At 37.4% G+C, this 15,193-nt stretch overlaps 1 protein-coding gene across 3 annotated transcripts in view; it reads right to left on the minus strand.

Moving 5' to 3' along the window:
- Nucleotides 1-15,193, minus strand: part of LOC126382348 (nephrin-like) — a 224,364-nt gene that overhangs the window by 113,680 nt on the left and 95,491 nt on the right. For all 3 annotated transcript variants that reach the window (XM_050032156.1, XM_050032157.1, XM_050032155.1), the window contains exon 3: nt 7,595-7,745. In XM_050032156.1, coding sequence (XP_049888113.1) covers nt 7,595-7,745 — 151 coding nt within the window. The remainder of the gene's footprint in view (nt 1-7,594; nt 7,746-15,193) is intronic.

The following is a 15,193-nucleotide window of genomic DNA, read 5'->3' on the forward strand; positions in this document are numbered from 1 at the left end:
TTTCTATGTAATTTTTATTCTGTGTTATGATGTTATTTATGTGTATGATTTTTTAATATTATTTACTTTTCATTTTTAATTAACACGTTGATAGACAGAAAAGTTACAACCGTCGAATTCAACATACTGAATCTGACAGAACTGCTATGCACGTCGTTTTCAATTTTGCAGTCATGACAGCACGGTTAACACTTCAATTCTGTGGTTAACACTGTCTAATAATATAGGTATATTTCTGTGTTAAACGTCACAGATTAGTCGTTCGTGTCATTTGTATTTACTGGTCGAAATTGTGTCAAAAATATTAAAAAATGTATTCATCAACGTCTTAAGCCTACTTTTTGGTATTGATAACAAACTTTGCATCTAAACTCAACTTCGAGTCTTTACTTCAGTCGATTAAGGCTGGACTAAGTATGTATTTGCGATTTAATTTGTCACTGAATCGCAGTGATTTTTTTGTTCCTAACTCGATCACCGGTAGAACCATGTAAGTACGAACTCCGAATATAGGCACAATATACAGTTGTGTTTTTGCAATTTTGATGAATTTTATTTGATGATACTTATTATTATGTTTTGTATTTCTGGCTTAATTTAGTCTATTATCTATCTATCTTTTCGTGTTTTTTGCTGTACCCAGGTCCATATGTGGCTATATTTATTATTATATTTATAACAACTGTTTACCATATAATGTGCGATAAATACTTTGACTTTGACGGCGCCAAGACAGTATGTCTAGAGTTGCCGGGTTGGGTAGATTTTCTCATGTCTTTTGTGTTAAGGAAGATATAAAGATTTTCTTTGCTGTGGCACATTTTACAAACTGTTCACATATACACTATGTTTACTAGTATACTACTAAACCACTCACACAATTTCCCGGTCCCAGACACTCCGCTACGGGCTAATTAACCATTATCATAAACAGTATGGCGTCGTCACACAAAAACTCTGCTTCAAAATGTAAATATCCACCCAATTTCAATTTCAACTTCGCGAACTTCATAATATTATACTTCGTAATTTTTGGTTCGTTAGCCTCAAAATATAGTTGGGCCGCGTACATTGAATTTTCACCTCTTCGAAGCGAACGTTGAAACCAGTAAAAAAACGTAGTCATGGCATAAACTGAATTCCATTACGCTTGTCGGCGTTCATACACGATTTACGCACAATATTATTCATTGTGACTCGTTATAACGCCTGCCACATCGCCCCTATGGAATCAAAGATGGGTTGTGTAAAAAATACTAGCTGCAAAATATATTAATATTAATAATAGTATGGACCTAGCCTGACGAAATGCTCCAAAAGTACATACTTTCTTTTTTAGACACAGAATAATTGAAAGATATAGATTCGATCGTTTCGATATTTGAACCGTTATGTCCCGCGCCTAATAACGGATCATCCATAGATATAAACGATGGGATGGTAACCAGTAGCAATATTACTAATACATAGTTCATCTTCTAGAGTACCTGTTTATTCTGTTAAACCCCTTTAGAGTTGTTATTTTGCACTTTGAGTTTATCCTTTTAAGCAAGAATATTATTTTGTTATTTATAAGTAGACTGGATAGAGCTCGCACAGAACCGAGATACTTGGAAAGATATGGGGGAGGCCTTTGCTCAACAGTGGGATCATATAGGCTAATAATAATAATTTATAAGTACCGATTAAAAAAACAAACTTGCAGACATTTTGACATAACATCATTTGAATTGTAGCGTTGACAGCGACTTCCGAACGGCGACACTCGCTACGGCGAGTCTCTTTACGGCGAGTGGCCTTATTTTCCCTCTACGTCGAGCGAGTTTTATATTGTGAAAGAATACAATAGTTCTACGGTAGAACTGATCAGTTAGAACTTCAGGGAATAAAGGACATAACATAGCATCCGTTAAGATGGATTATACTAATGAACCGTGCGGTGTCAAGTACAGAGTTCTCATTGGGACCCAAATATGCAGAAAGTCTTCACTTCACATCATCCTTCTTTGATATCGCGCAAATACAACTAGCTCTTGTGTAGCGGTCCAGCCAGTAATGACTTGGTGCGGCAGCTTCACCAGCCAACGCGAGTTAACAGTTGACATGCGGACTTGTGTAATTTAGTGCTGAGAGCATATCACCCTTGTTTCTATGATCTGTGGTGACAAGTGATCAATAAATCGCCTACAAATGATCGCACTGGCTACAAAACATAACATACCACCTGTAACTAGTACTACCTGTGACAGCTACTAGTGATCACAACACTAGTCAACTTCGCGCCATAAATCTCTGTCTAATGAGGATTTGTTGCAACGTTAACTGCGAGCGAAATCCGTCTGGGATAATTTTATATAGCGTTCTATGACACATATTAAACACGTCGTGACGTCATCCTCGTCATAGTGGTGTTAGCAAGCCGGGTACAGTCATGAGCAAAATAATGTACCCACTTTAGGACTCTGTCGCACTAACTCATTTGACATTTAGTGACACTTACAGTTCAATTTGTCAAAAAAGTTAATGTGACATCGTACCAAAGTGTATACATATTAATGCTCGTGACCGTACAGGCACAAGTGCCGGCTAAATTATTTTTCTTTAGCTTTAATTTGGTGGAATGGGAGCAAGGAAAAAAATCCGCTCTGTTGCATTATCATCCCGGATAGTTAGTAAATCAATGCTTCTTCTTATCGTGTGGATTGTGAGGTGAATACCAGCCTCGTCATCCCTTGTGTCAGGGTTATGATTGAGCCGCCAAAGGCCCCTGACATGGCTCATGTAACGATTACTCACATCAGTAAATAGTAACCGGGACCAAAACCTAACGTGCCTTCACGCACGGATCATCTTACTTTCGGACAATCAGATGACGAGCCTGTAATGTGACCAAACTAGGGATCACAAAGTGCTTTTTGTAATCGTGTAAGTACCTACACCTCACAAAGCTTTCTCTTGTCTTCTGATATTTGTAGTTATGCCCATCACGACAGTGATTAGCAATAAGCTGTTATTTTTTTTATTTCTTTTTGATTAGGAGCACGGTGGCGCAGCAGTAAACACGCTCGGTCTGCGATTGTTGAAGTTAAGCAACTTTCGCAAAGGCCGGTCATAGGATGGGTGACCACAAAAAAAAGTTTTCATCTCGAGCTCCTCCGTGCTTCGGAAGGCACGTTAAGCCGTTGGTCCCGGGTGCATTAGCAGTCGTTAATAACCACCAATCCGCACTGGGCCCGCGTGGTGGTTTAAGGCCCGATCTTCCTATCCATCCATCCATAGGGAAGGCCCGTGCCCCAGTAGTGGGGACGTTAATGGGCTGGTGATGGTGATGATTTATTTTTTCCGTTTTATTTATTTAGATGGGTATACCAACATTACACATATTGTTAAGTTATAAAATGCAAGTCTTAAATGAGTTTTTAGTTTTTGTATACTTTTTGTTATTGTTTCCATGCTACCGTAACGTTAATACCTACATATACCCGTTAATATTTCTGGTCATAGCAATATCTACTGTCAAATTGATCTCAAATTACAGCGTAATAGGAGCATTCACTAATTAGAGAAATTACGGAGTTATGACGCCAACTAAAATAATTACTACCAATGGGTTTTCCAGGTGTGTTAATGAATAATAATTACTTTAATTTTAGATTCAGAGCCTATCGATTTCTTTTATAATGTTTTAAGGCATAGTGAGCCTCCCGCGCTTTTTATTTATCTGGCCATTGCAGTCAATGGATGAGTGCCAAGTAAAATCTACATAAGTCACGTTAAAAAATGTAGCAGAGTACAAATTTTGCACATACTGGCCTTTCCTTCTTACTGTGAATCATTTTAAAGTTCGAATTACTCATTCCATTTCACAACGCTTTGCATCCCCGACCTTGATAAGCGCAACATCTATTCTGCTTAGCTCTGGCTGTGCCTACTAACTTTAATTGAGATCATAAATTCTTCATCGTATTTTATATAGCATCGTTATAATTTCGTCAAGTTCTTGTTTTTGAAGAAAGATCTTACGTTTTACTGGAATATCTTAGGATTTACTGCAGTTCGAGGTTTTACAGTAACATTATACACGTATCAACATTAAACAAAGTAATAATAAGTCATTTCCGTAACCGCTGAAAGTACGTATTATTACTCCACATGTCTACAGACAGATAAAGCAAAAACAGAGAAAAAAAGATTCGACCCATATAATGAATCTCGTCAAAAAGGGTACAAACCCTTTTATTTTTACGTCGGTCCCAAGGCCCGTATAGCATAGAATTCGTCATGTACCGTTTGTATCTGATCAAAGAAACGTAGTGTTATGACCTTTATGACAGTTTTAAAGTATTCTTATTGTATTTTATGTCGAAGGTTGACATTTCGCTGATTGGATTTTGTTTTGAAACGTCTCCATTGTGAAGAAAAAATATGAAAAGAATACCCAATGTGAGATAGCTCTATCGGCCTAATCTCGACTGATACGTCATTTATCATAGATAAACTTCTTGAAGATTAACATTTTAGAATCGACGTCATTTCGCAAGGTGTTATTGCTGAGGAGAAGAAATGACAAGAAACTGCGACAGCAACACTCCTTTAAATCAATGTGAATTTACATTCATCACTAATTTAAGAGACACGCTCTTGTCGGTGTAGCATTCTCCATGCTACTTTTAAGGGAAAAATAGGGCAGTTGGTTCCCTCTTGCCTTCCGCCCCGCAGTACTCTGTCTGACGCGAGTGGGATGGCGCCCAGAGTAGTCTATCAAAGCCGCACTCCTGTCCTCAGTTATCGCTGCCCTTTGTCAGGTTCCAGGAAATGTAAGTTATGTAACAGTTATCTGTTAATAACATTTTACTGTGTCCTATCTGGGTTCATGATAAGTTTCTTCTGTGTGCCATCTCTGTATACAATATGGGACCGGAAGGAACGCAACAAAGTTTTTGATTTGGCCTTATAACATCAGATGCTTTTGAAGGTTGGCTTCAGTATTTTTCTATATTATTATACCTTCAGGCATGCTATTAGCTGTAAAATTATTGTCAAAAACCCTCGTTGAATAAAAGGTATTAATTAAAAACATTTTAACGGTTTAAATTAATTATGCTGGAGAGGTTTTCATTATGAGAATTTCGGTGATAGGTACTCATACATTTTAAAAGTGATTGAATGTGTATTCAAAACCGTTTAAAGATTTACTAGAGTTTACGAGAGTCAAATTGGGATTTTGAAGTTTTTGGGATTTCAACCATACATAATATACATACATAAACTCACATATTTTTTCCATCGGGGTAAGCAGAAACTGTGGAATTTAATTTGTTTCGATCCTGACACAATTCTCTTGCTTCCTCCACTTTCATTGATGTAGACTATGACAGTAATATGATTCATAATGATATGATTCTTAAGAGTGGTTTTGCCTCAGATGGAGGCGAAAAAATAAGTGAAATGGAAAAATTGGCATGTCAAAACAAAATATTCATTGTAATGGATTAGGTAAACTGTCACTAAATTGCTGTTTATCATACATTTAATAATATCTCTCTCTCTATTTAAGAGCTGCGCTCTTGTCGGTGGAGTAACCGCCATTCCTCTCTTCTTCCCGCCAAAACCTTCACCTCCCGATACGACACGACCTGCACCTTCTCTTTTATTTGTTTCATAAATGTTATCCTAGGTCTACCCCTTCCTCTCTTCCCTTCAATTTTTCCTTCTATAATATCTAAGTAGACCAATATCTATATTTTTTGCTCCCTACTAGAATCAGAATAATTTAATTCAACGTCTTCTTCTCCTATTCTATCGTGTGGATTGTGAAGTGGATTACCAACCTCAACAACCCTGGTGTCAGGGTTACTGTTGAGCCGCTAAATGCCCCTGACATGTCTCATGTAACAGCTACGTAACGTAATTCAACGTAATTATCATGGATTTTGTTGAAGGTCTATTAAGTACAAATAAATAATATCGAATCGGTCATCTTACGTGTGTATGTATGTACGGACTTAGTGGTCTAGTGGTTACTTCTAAAATGGTTAGAATTGCTCTCAATCTGGAGATCCTGGTTCGATTCCAGATGGGGATATTTTCGAAATCACTTCGTGAGGCTGTCCTTTGTTTAGTAAGGACATTTCCGGTTTAATCACCTAATGGTCCAAAAAAGTATGCTGATAAAAATATAATACCGTTCTTCAGAAGGCACGTGAAGTCGTTGGACCTGGGGCCTGTTTCATAAAAACTTACAATTGTAAATTACAAAGATAATTTGATATTGCGGAGTGTGTGATCACGAATATTTTGCAATTTCATATTAGCTACGTAATGAACACCAAATTGTCGTTGTCATTTACAATTGTAAGTTTTATGAAACAAGCCCCTGGGCTTCTAGCCCAAACACCTTCACGAACCCGAACTGGAGAAGCGTAGTGGAGTACGCTCCATACTTCTGTTTGATTGAGGGACTGCTCGGCACTGGGACGTACACTGGCTGTTTATGTGTGTAATGTATGTATGACTATTTGTCAATGTCATTCACAAACCAATACCCAAAAGTGGCAATACTGTTAAAATACACATTGAAATATTATTATTTTACCCGCTACCTACATTAATGTAATGTGTTCAATAAAGTTTCGCTTTCTCAAAATGAGGTTGTCTGAAATATAACACGCAATATAGAGATACGATGTAGGTAAGTAAGTATTTCAAAGTTTTTCGGTATAATAGTCTTTGTGAAATTGAAGTCAAGGTTTATACAACTTACATAACCAGCATTCATTAGTCCCATCACATACTATACGTGGTAGGATGATCAGCTCATCACCTCATACTTGATAGTCCATCACTTTATAGAGGACACAACTCCTTAGACTTGACAAGAGCTGCGGGGGTTCAAGTCCTGTCCGAGTCAGAAATATTTTCGATTTAATTTTCTCTTTGTGAGTTTTTCTAAGCACGGATGATTCCTATAAAAACAAAATTCCTCCTTAGGATTCTAATCTTATCTAGCCTACACGATCCCACTGCTGGGCAAAGGCCTTTCTCTTTCCATTTTTCGCGGTCTTGTGTGTTTTCCGGCTAATCCCTCCGGCAAGCGTCCAAGTCATCACTAAACTTCATCTCTTTCGAGGTCTACCACGACGCACAGTGAATGGTGCCCAAATATACCAGACGGACAACATTATTGAGAACTTGTAAAAAGGTTTAAACATTTCCTATGTTCATGATTTATTATAAAACGTGACAAAAATTTCAATATAAAAAATGCTTGGATTGTGACGTCTGAAACAAAATCGATGATTATTTTTGTCCAGGTAGATCGGACAGGTCTGTCATAGTGGCGACGCCTAAACCCGTCAAGATGCAAATAATGCGTGAAAATCCGTACCCACCGCTCAGGTTTCATGCGACAAACATGTCCGACCCAATCCCACTTAACTCTGGCTGCTTTACGTCCCACAACAGCGATTACAGTTATTATTAAGCTGAGATGGAAACTACGTTAAATAAATGAGTAAAACTGGTGACACGGATATCGATAGGGATGTATTTGTCATCCTAAATAATATTAGATACAACAAATACAAATACATACCTGTAAACAGGATTATCATCACGATACCACACGACGAGAAGGAGACTATCGTTGCGTTGCGGCGGACGGGAGTCGCAAGGTAACTCCGCCTCGCCACCAACCACTGCCGACACCCTGGTCACCGTCCCCGTCACTGACGATAGAGGGCTCCCTGTAAATAAAGAGAAAAACTGTTACATATACAATGAAAACAAAAAACGAAAAAAAAAACATCATAGAAAGAGAGGAAGGGGAAGACCAAGAAGAGCTTACATGGAACAGAATAAAGAAAAGGTTAACGTCGTGTCTTATAGAGAAGCCAAGGACTTTTGATCTGATTGGCCTTTGATAGACTGTAATGGAAAATGCTACACCGACAAGAGCGTGGCTCTTAAATTAATGATGATGAGATACAATACAGCCATGTCTACCCCAAGCACCTCCTGCTAGAGAGTAGCGTGGTGGAGTATGGCCACACCCCGGACACTTCATACAAGCAACCTCGTTTTACACAGACACAACACATTGACGTCATCGGACACGCGCATCTGTGTGTGTGTGACGTCTGATGCCATGCGATTCAAGTCTAAACTATGTTCGAAACTATGTTCTGTACGTATTCCTTATTCTATGGTATGGCTATGTTCTATACCCTTTTTTGCCGTAGATGTCTTAATTACTCGACCAGACAATTGGGAAGCGCTGAGGGCACTCGCCCGGTACAGTTGGGCGCAAACTTCGACTCAGGGTGTCATCTGAGAGGATTGTATTTGACAGAATTAATCCACTCTAGTCGGTCCATAGCATAAAATAAACCAAAGAAAATGAAAGAAAAAGTTTGCAATACAATAAAGGTTCATTTTGCGGATTATAAGAATTTCCATATACGTTTTTGGTTATTATTAAAATGTTCTTCCAAAAAAGCTATTTTTTATAACCATAAGGATCCCTTTAAGGAAAAGCATATCATAAACGGTAATTACTACATAAACCCGTAGTTATTTCTCTTTCCTTATCAACAGAAACCTCGCCATTGATACCGTCATTACATCGATACGACATTCTTACACAGGAAAAACGAGAGAATAATATTATTATTTCACAACCTGCCCTTATGTTTTTCCTGGTGTTAAATAAACAACCAGTCTTGACCGACATTTTGTGGGGTAGTGGGAATAAAAAATATAATTTCATTTTGCAAAGAAGTAGGTTGATACCCAAGACAAATCCGAATGTTTATTCCTTAAATCCTGGACGGCGTTACCTTGCGAGCACGGCGAAATCCACGGTTTTGTGGGCCGAGTGAGGATTTAAAAGCGTTTCAGGCACTTGCAATAAGTACTGGAGGTATAGTTAAAGTCTAAAGTTGCTTGCTATTCTCCATAGATTAAAAACATAGAATGCTACATGCTCTTTATTATCCCAGACATGTCGTTAAAGTGAATTAAGATCGACGAAGCTCTACATAATCGGCGACAACAATAGTGTTAAAATGAGTGTGGTTCTATTAGTTTCACCACTCGTAGACTGTAGTAAAAACGCTGATTGTTTTGCCACTTCGCATATAATTCACTTTATTCAATTCCAAACGCTACAAACATGGCCGACAATAAGAAGTAGATGGATGATTATAAAATTAATTAGGGCAGAAGGCAAGAAGGAAACCATTGCTCTATTTTTCTCTTAAAAGTTGCGTAGAGGATGCTACACCAACAAAAGCGTGGCTCTAAAATCAATGAAAAGTAAAGAATTTTTATTTTCTATTTCCTTTTTTTAAAGTATTTTTATGTTGCAATTGTCAAAAAACAGGCAAACCGTTCATAGACCATAAGCGACGAGTGCATCTCGATTCTGCAACCGTTCGCCTACGACCGATTCGCCATTGGACTATGTGATTACGTTAAATCGTCACAACGCTTATCTAGTAACTATTACCTTATCTGTAGTAATGCTATGATTCCCAGCAGATTGAGTGTCAGATCCGCCTTTTAACTTATAAAACAACGAAGCATCACCCAGGCAAGGCAGTTAAAGCCGTATTTTACTGAATTTGCCTTGCAGTTTTGATGTCGCGCAAAAAGAGCATCCATGATCAGCGTCATATGCAGTTCGTCTGTAATAGCCCTCACTGCGACATACATTATGAAATAGCGACTCGCAAATAGGTATACTGTACTGTGAAAGCATATCCCCTACATGCATCTGGGGCAGAATATTCCCACACTTTCTCGCGTGAATGTCGTAAGGAGCATCTTAAAGATTGTGTCAGGAAATTACCAACAACGTCCTCAGGTGTAAACAGAACATGAACTCCGATAACTAGTTTTCTCCTTGGTGAGAAAATAGGAGTGCACTGCGGCGATAGTAATGCAAACATATTGCGCACCGAGTGCGCAGCCTTTTACCTGCATATAGTAGAACGAAAATGTATAAATAAAGTTACGTATTTGTCGCGTGTAGGGTTAGATAAACCATACGGGTGTTGCCACTCCATCGCGTCATCGCAGCAACGCTATGATTTCAACCTCCGGTTCCCGCGCCTCACACGGTTCGAGTAATATCGAGGGTTTCAACCAATAGCCGTACGACGTTTATCCACGTAAATAACATCCGATGCGTCTGTTGGTCAAAACTCTCCATTAGCCACGGGCCTCATTAAGTAGTCATTACACGCAGTACGGACTGAGTGTAATGACTAATGACGTAATAACGCTTCGTATGGCCAGCCAGCGCTCCGACGTCGTTGTTGTTAGAAATCTTCAGAAAATTACCAGGCTATTTTTAGCTTTAAATGATTCATTTGGTTTAAATCTATGGACACATTTTCAACAAAATAATTATATTGTCAATTTTTCAACTGTACCAACTTGAATGTATACTTAGTGAAAAATAAATCGACATGAAAATGTGTCCCAAATTACAATAATGTGAAAATTGCGTTCATTTGAAATTAAATCAACATAGTGCACTGAAATACTTTATTTTATTTGATACATCAAATTTTAAAGTTCAGTAAAGTAATAATTACACTCGAAATCCAATACGCTAATGGAAAAATAACTGATGAAACATTATTTACTTAGTGACTAAATAGAATATATTTATTTTCCGAGTCATTTCCGGAAAGTGAGTCGAATTATGAATATAAAATATGATATATTATAATTACATAATGTATTGTAATATATCTATTACTTAAATTATATTTTATTATCTTATCTAACCATATGGCACGAATGATAATAAGGAGCATAATATGCCGTATCACACAACCCGTCTAATGGGTAATTTAATTTACACATTAGGTAATTTACTGACAATTTAGTTGCTAAAAAAACAACTAAAACCAACCCATTAGCATCCGGCAATACAAAATACGTCTCTCCGGTCTTTAATATGCGAAATAACAGTAATGTCCTCTGTAGATAAATCCTCCTGAAGGCAAACTTAGCCCATTTGGCATTGTGCCTGTACCAGCGGGCAGGCAAGTGATAGGTTTACAAAATTAATGCCCTAAGACTATTCAGCTACGGGCGATACAGTTGCAAGCCGGAATTATAGTCCTTGGTCCTTGCTGTTTATTATGGCGTTAATGTTACAGCTTTATGCGTCTACATGCCATTTGTCAGGGAACTGAAGATAAACAAGTTCTTTTGTGTAGGTAGATATAATAGTCGTTATATAAATCACGCCCGAGCAAGCGTAAATAAGCAGTAATATAATGAATCATCTTCTTCATTGAGTTGACAGCCAAGAATTCGTATTGATATTTAACAAAAGCCTACTTTTATTTATTATTTATATCCTCAATCTTATTTTAATTTTGTAAAATCAAATTATTTATTCACACAGCATTAAAAACAATACAAAACCATAATTTATAAATAAAACACCTCCACAAATGAGGCAAGGTGCGAGCATGGTTGTGTCTATGGTTAAATAAAAATGCGAGTAGTCGATTAATTTCTTAAATTCAAAATTATGTACCTAATCGATATGGAAAATTGTAGAATTACATTGATTCATCGATTATAATATCAATCAAGTTTTAAATATAATCGACAACAGCGCCACTACCTGTGGATAATGTTACTAATTTTACGATATGATTGCTAACGTTAGGCCATATCATGAAGTAATCATGCATTTAGTTGCTCATATCGTTAATCGTTTTGTGTTCATTGATTTGGTGAAACTACATCATGATGTGGCGAACGTGTGATATTCTATTACATGAAATATGACCATTTCATGATATGATCAATTCTAAGATCTGGCCACGACATATGTGTGTTTTAGGCCACATTCAAGCAAATCATTGCAAAATGTATATTTCTATTTGACATTTGCACATATGAAAGTAATAAGTTTAATAAAAATACAGTCTTTCAGTAGGTGTGAATAATAATAACCCGTCAAACTAAACATATGAGAATATCTGCTGAAACTTACTCTTTGTACCACGTTAATAAGGTTAAAAAAATGAGAAAATGATATGCGGGTAGACGCAGGGTTTCTCTGACCGGACAATATAAAGTCCGGTACACCTTCCGATGTAAATCCTCATAATGGTAGTATGTACAGAGATGTTAGTAAGAAAAAACCTTTAGAAAAAAGACGAGGCCGCTTCTCATATATTGTGACACCGGATTAAATTGTATGAGACTGTCATAAAGTATTACGTTGAAACGGATTATTTGATGATGATTTATTACCTACACATACATATTCTTACATATTGAATGTTTCTTTTAAATAACTACCTAAAAACACACCGTTTGAGTATTTGAATAGACTGAATTTTTATTCATAGACACACAAAATGTTATATAAACAAAAAGTTATCAGATCTCATGAAGACCCAAGCTGCTAACTCTACACACCCTAACTCTACAAACACTAAGTTCGCAAACTCTACATGTTAGGCAAAATGGACCATAGTGAGTGTCAAAATCGGGGTTTTTACATATCAATTATTGTTATTGCTTTCGACCCACTAGATCCGGTTAAGTCGTTCAAATAATAATACTCCCAGACCACGCGTTGAGCTGAGGTTACCAACCAATTAGACACCCTAAGACCTGGCTGTTTGAAAATATTGTACCTCAGCTCTCAACGCTCACTAGTTGTCCGGCCATGTAGTTAATGTTAGCGGCAGTAAGTCACGTCAAACTCCACTAAGTAATTAAAATATAGAAATCGAAAAACGATTTAGTAGGTACCCAAAACACGATGTAACTCATTTTGCCTCATTTGTAATGGAAACTGGACAGAGTTCAACCACAAATTGCAATTTTGGGTATCAGATAATCAACAACATAGAACGGTAAGCTACAACTCTACACACCCTAAGCGGTGTGAGCACATTATAATCTGTTTATTAATTTATCAGGAGCTGTATCAATAAACATTAGGTATGTGCATCAGAAGAGGTTGCATGTAATTGTTATTATTTGTGGCTCTTTCCAACAACCATCTTTCCAACCAACTTCCCATAACCAATGGTTGTCGAATTTGGTTTCGAATTCATGTTTGTATCATAAAATGATTATCCCGTGCTCAGCGGTGAAGGAAAACATCGCGAGGAGACCCACATTCCAGAGAAATTCATTTTTGTAAGTATTTGACCTAACCTGTATTGGGCTGGTTTTCCCTTCTCGTTTCTGTAAAAACCGGCCCTGTCAAATCTTCAGATTAGGTAAGCGGACACTGTGAAAAAAGGGATGATGGTGATAGATAGATCTCTCCCCTCACCAAGTTTCACGTAAGTGAGCATATAAATACATAAATCCTAGAAATCACGTGATATCAATAATTATCTATGATCTAAACATCAATTCAAACTTTATATAGTCGAATTCAGTGGTTTAGAGCTTGAGCCGGAATTCGAACCCGCGACTATGACGATGTACAGTCATGAGCAATATAATGTACCCACTTTAGGACTCTGTCGCACTAACATATTTGACATTTAGTGAGATTTACAGTTCAATTTGTCAAAAAAGTTAATGTGACATGGTACTAAAGTGTATACATTTATTAATGCTCGTGACCGTACGTCACGCATTCTCCGAACAGGCTTTAATAGTGATTCGTGCTCTTAAATGAAATCCAATGCATCGACTTTTTTCTATTGCTTAAGATTGCCTGGCTGAAATTCCTGTTTAGCAGTAAAGCCACCTGTTGTGCTTATTTTATCCGTATGTAAATGACTTTGTTATATGTGCAATAAAGAATCATGACTGTTTTCAAGTTATTTCTTTACACAAAAATTTATACTTTCTATAAGGCGTGAGTTTTAAAAAAAAGTGAAATATGTACTTAATTTTATAAATATTATTAATTCTTAATTATTCTAAGAGTACCCCTTGAGACAGTAAATATACACAAAAGACCCGTTCGTCTTGAATAATAGATTCCATTGTACGTATATTAATGTAATGTTAGCATTCGATAATTCGAAATTCAATAATTTTGGAATTTCAAATTATGGAAATCATTTGTTTTGCAATTCTAGTATTTGAATAAGTAATTAACAAAGCACAGTCTCACAAAGATACCTACTATAATTTTAGATATAAGTAAGTAAGTATAACATTATGTATACATTTGAATAAGTAATATATTTTCAGGCACAAAGATTCGTAAACTTTAGACAAGTTACGGACTTTATTCGCAAGAACCTAGACGTTAAAATAGATAACAAAAATATATGAAGACAACGGCTTTTCCAAACTGCGCTATTGCGGCTGGTATAGTTTTATTATGTTTTTATATTATATATATTATGTAAATACATTTGTGTAATTTGTTTGGATCATAAATGATTATCACGTGCTCAGCGGTGAGGGAAAACGTCGTGAGGAAACCCACATTGTCCCTTAACGGGTTGGACGGTTAGACAGGCGACTGCCTGTAAACAACTGGACCTGTCAAATCTTCAGGTCAGGTAAGCGGACACTGTGGAAAACGGGATAACACTAGGGAGATGATGAAGCCTTTAAGTTAGTAACTTATTTTTCCAACCTGCCTGTATTTCGGTCTCTGTGGTTCAGTGGTGGAGCGTTGACGAAATGTGGGTTTCATCACGATATTTTCCTTCACCGCTGAGTACGTGATAATCGTTTATGAACCAAACATGAATTCGAAAACAAATTCGACAATCGTTGGTTTAGGACTGTGCTGGATTCGAATGTAGCAACCTCAAAGTGAGCGGCAAGCATTCTAGCAACTGGACTGAACTAATTTGAAAGCTTAGAGACTTCATCATCATCAGCCCATTAACGTCCCCACTGCTGGGCACGGGCCTTCCCTATGGATGGGTAGGGAGATCGAGCCTTAAACCATCACGCGGGCCCAGTGCGGATTGATGGTTATTAACGACTGCTAATGCAGCCGGGACCAGCGGCTTAAAGTTCCTTCCGAAGCACGGAGGAGCTCGAGTTAAAAACTTTTTTTGTGGTCACCCATCCTATGACCGGCCTTTGCGAAAGTTGCTTAACTTCAACAATCGCAGACCGAGCGCATTAACCGCTGCGCCACCGAGGCTGGCTTAGAGACTTATTTAATTGTAATAGAAACAGGTTGTTAACAGAAATCACACATCGACTGTCAGTAGGC

Source organism: Pectinophora gossypiella, chromosome 4, assembly GCF_024362695.1.
Source record: "Pectinophora gossypiella chromosome 4, ilPecGoss1.1, whole genome shotgun sequence".
Taxonomy (NCBI): domain Eukaryota; kingdom Metazoa; phylum Arthropoda; class Insecta; order Lepidoptera; family Gelechiidae; genus Pectinophora; species Pectinophora gossypiella.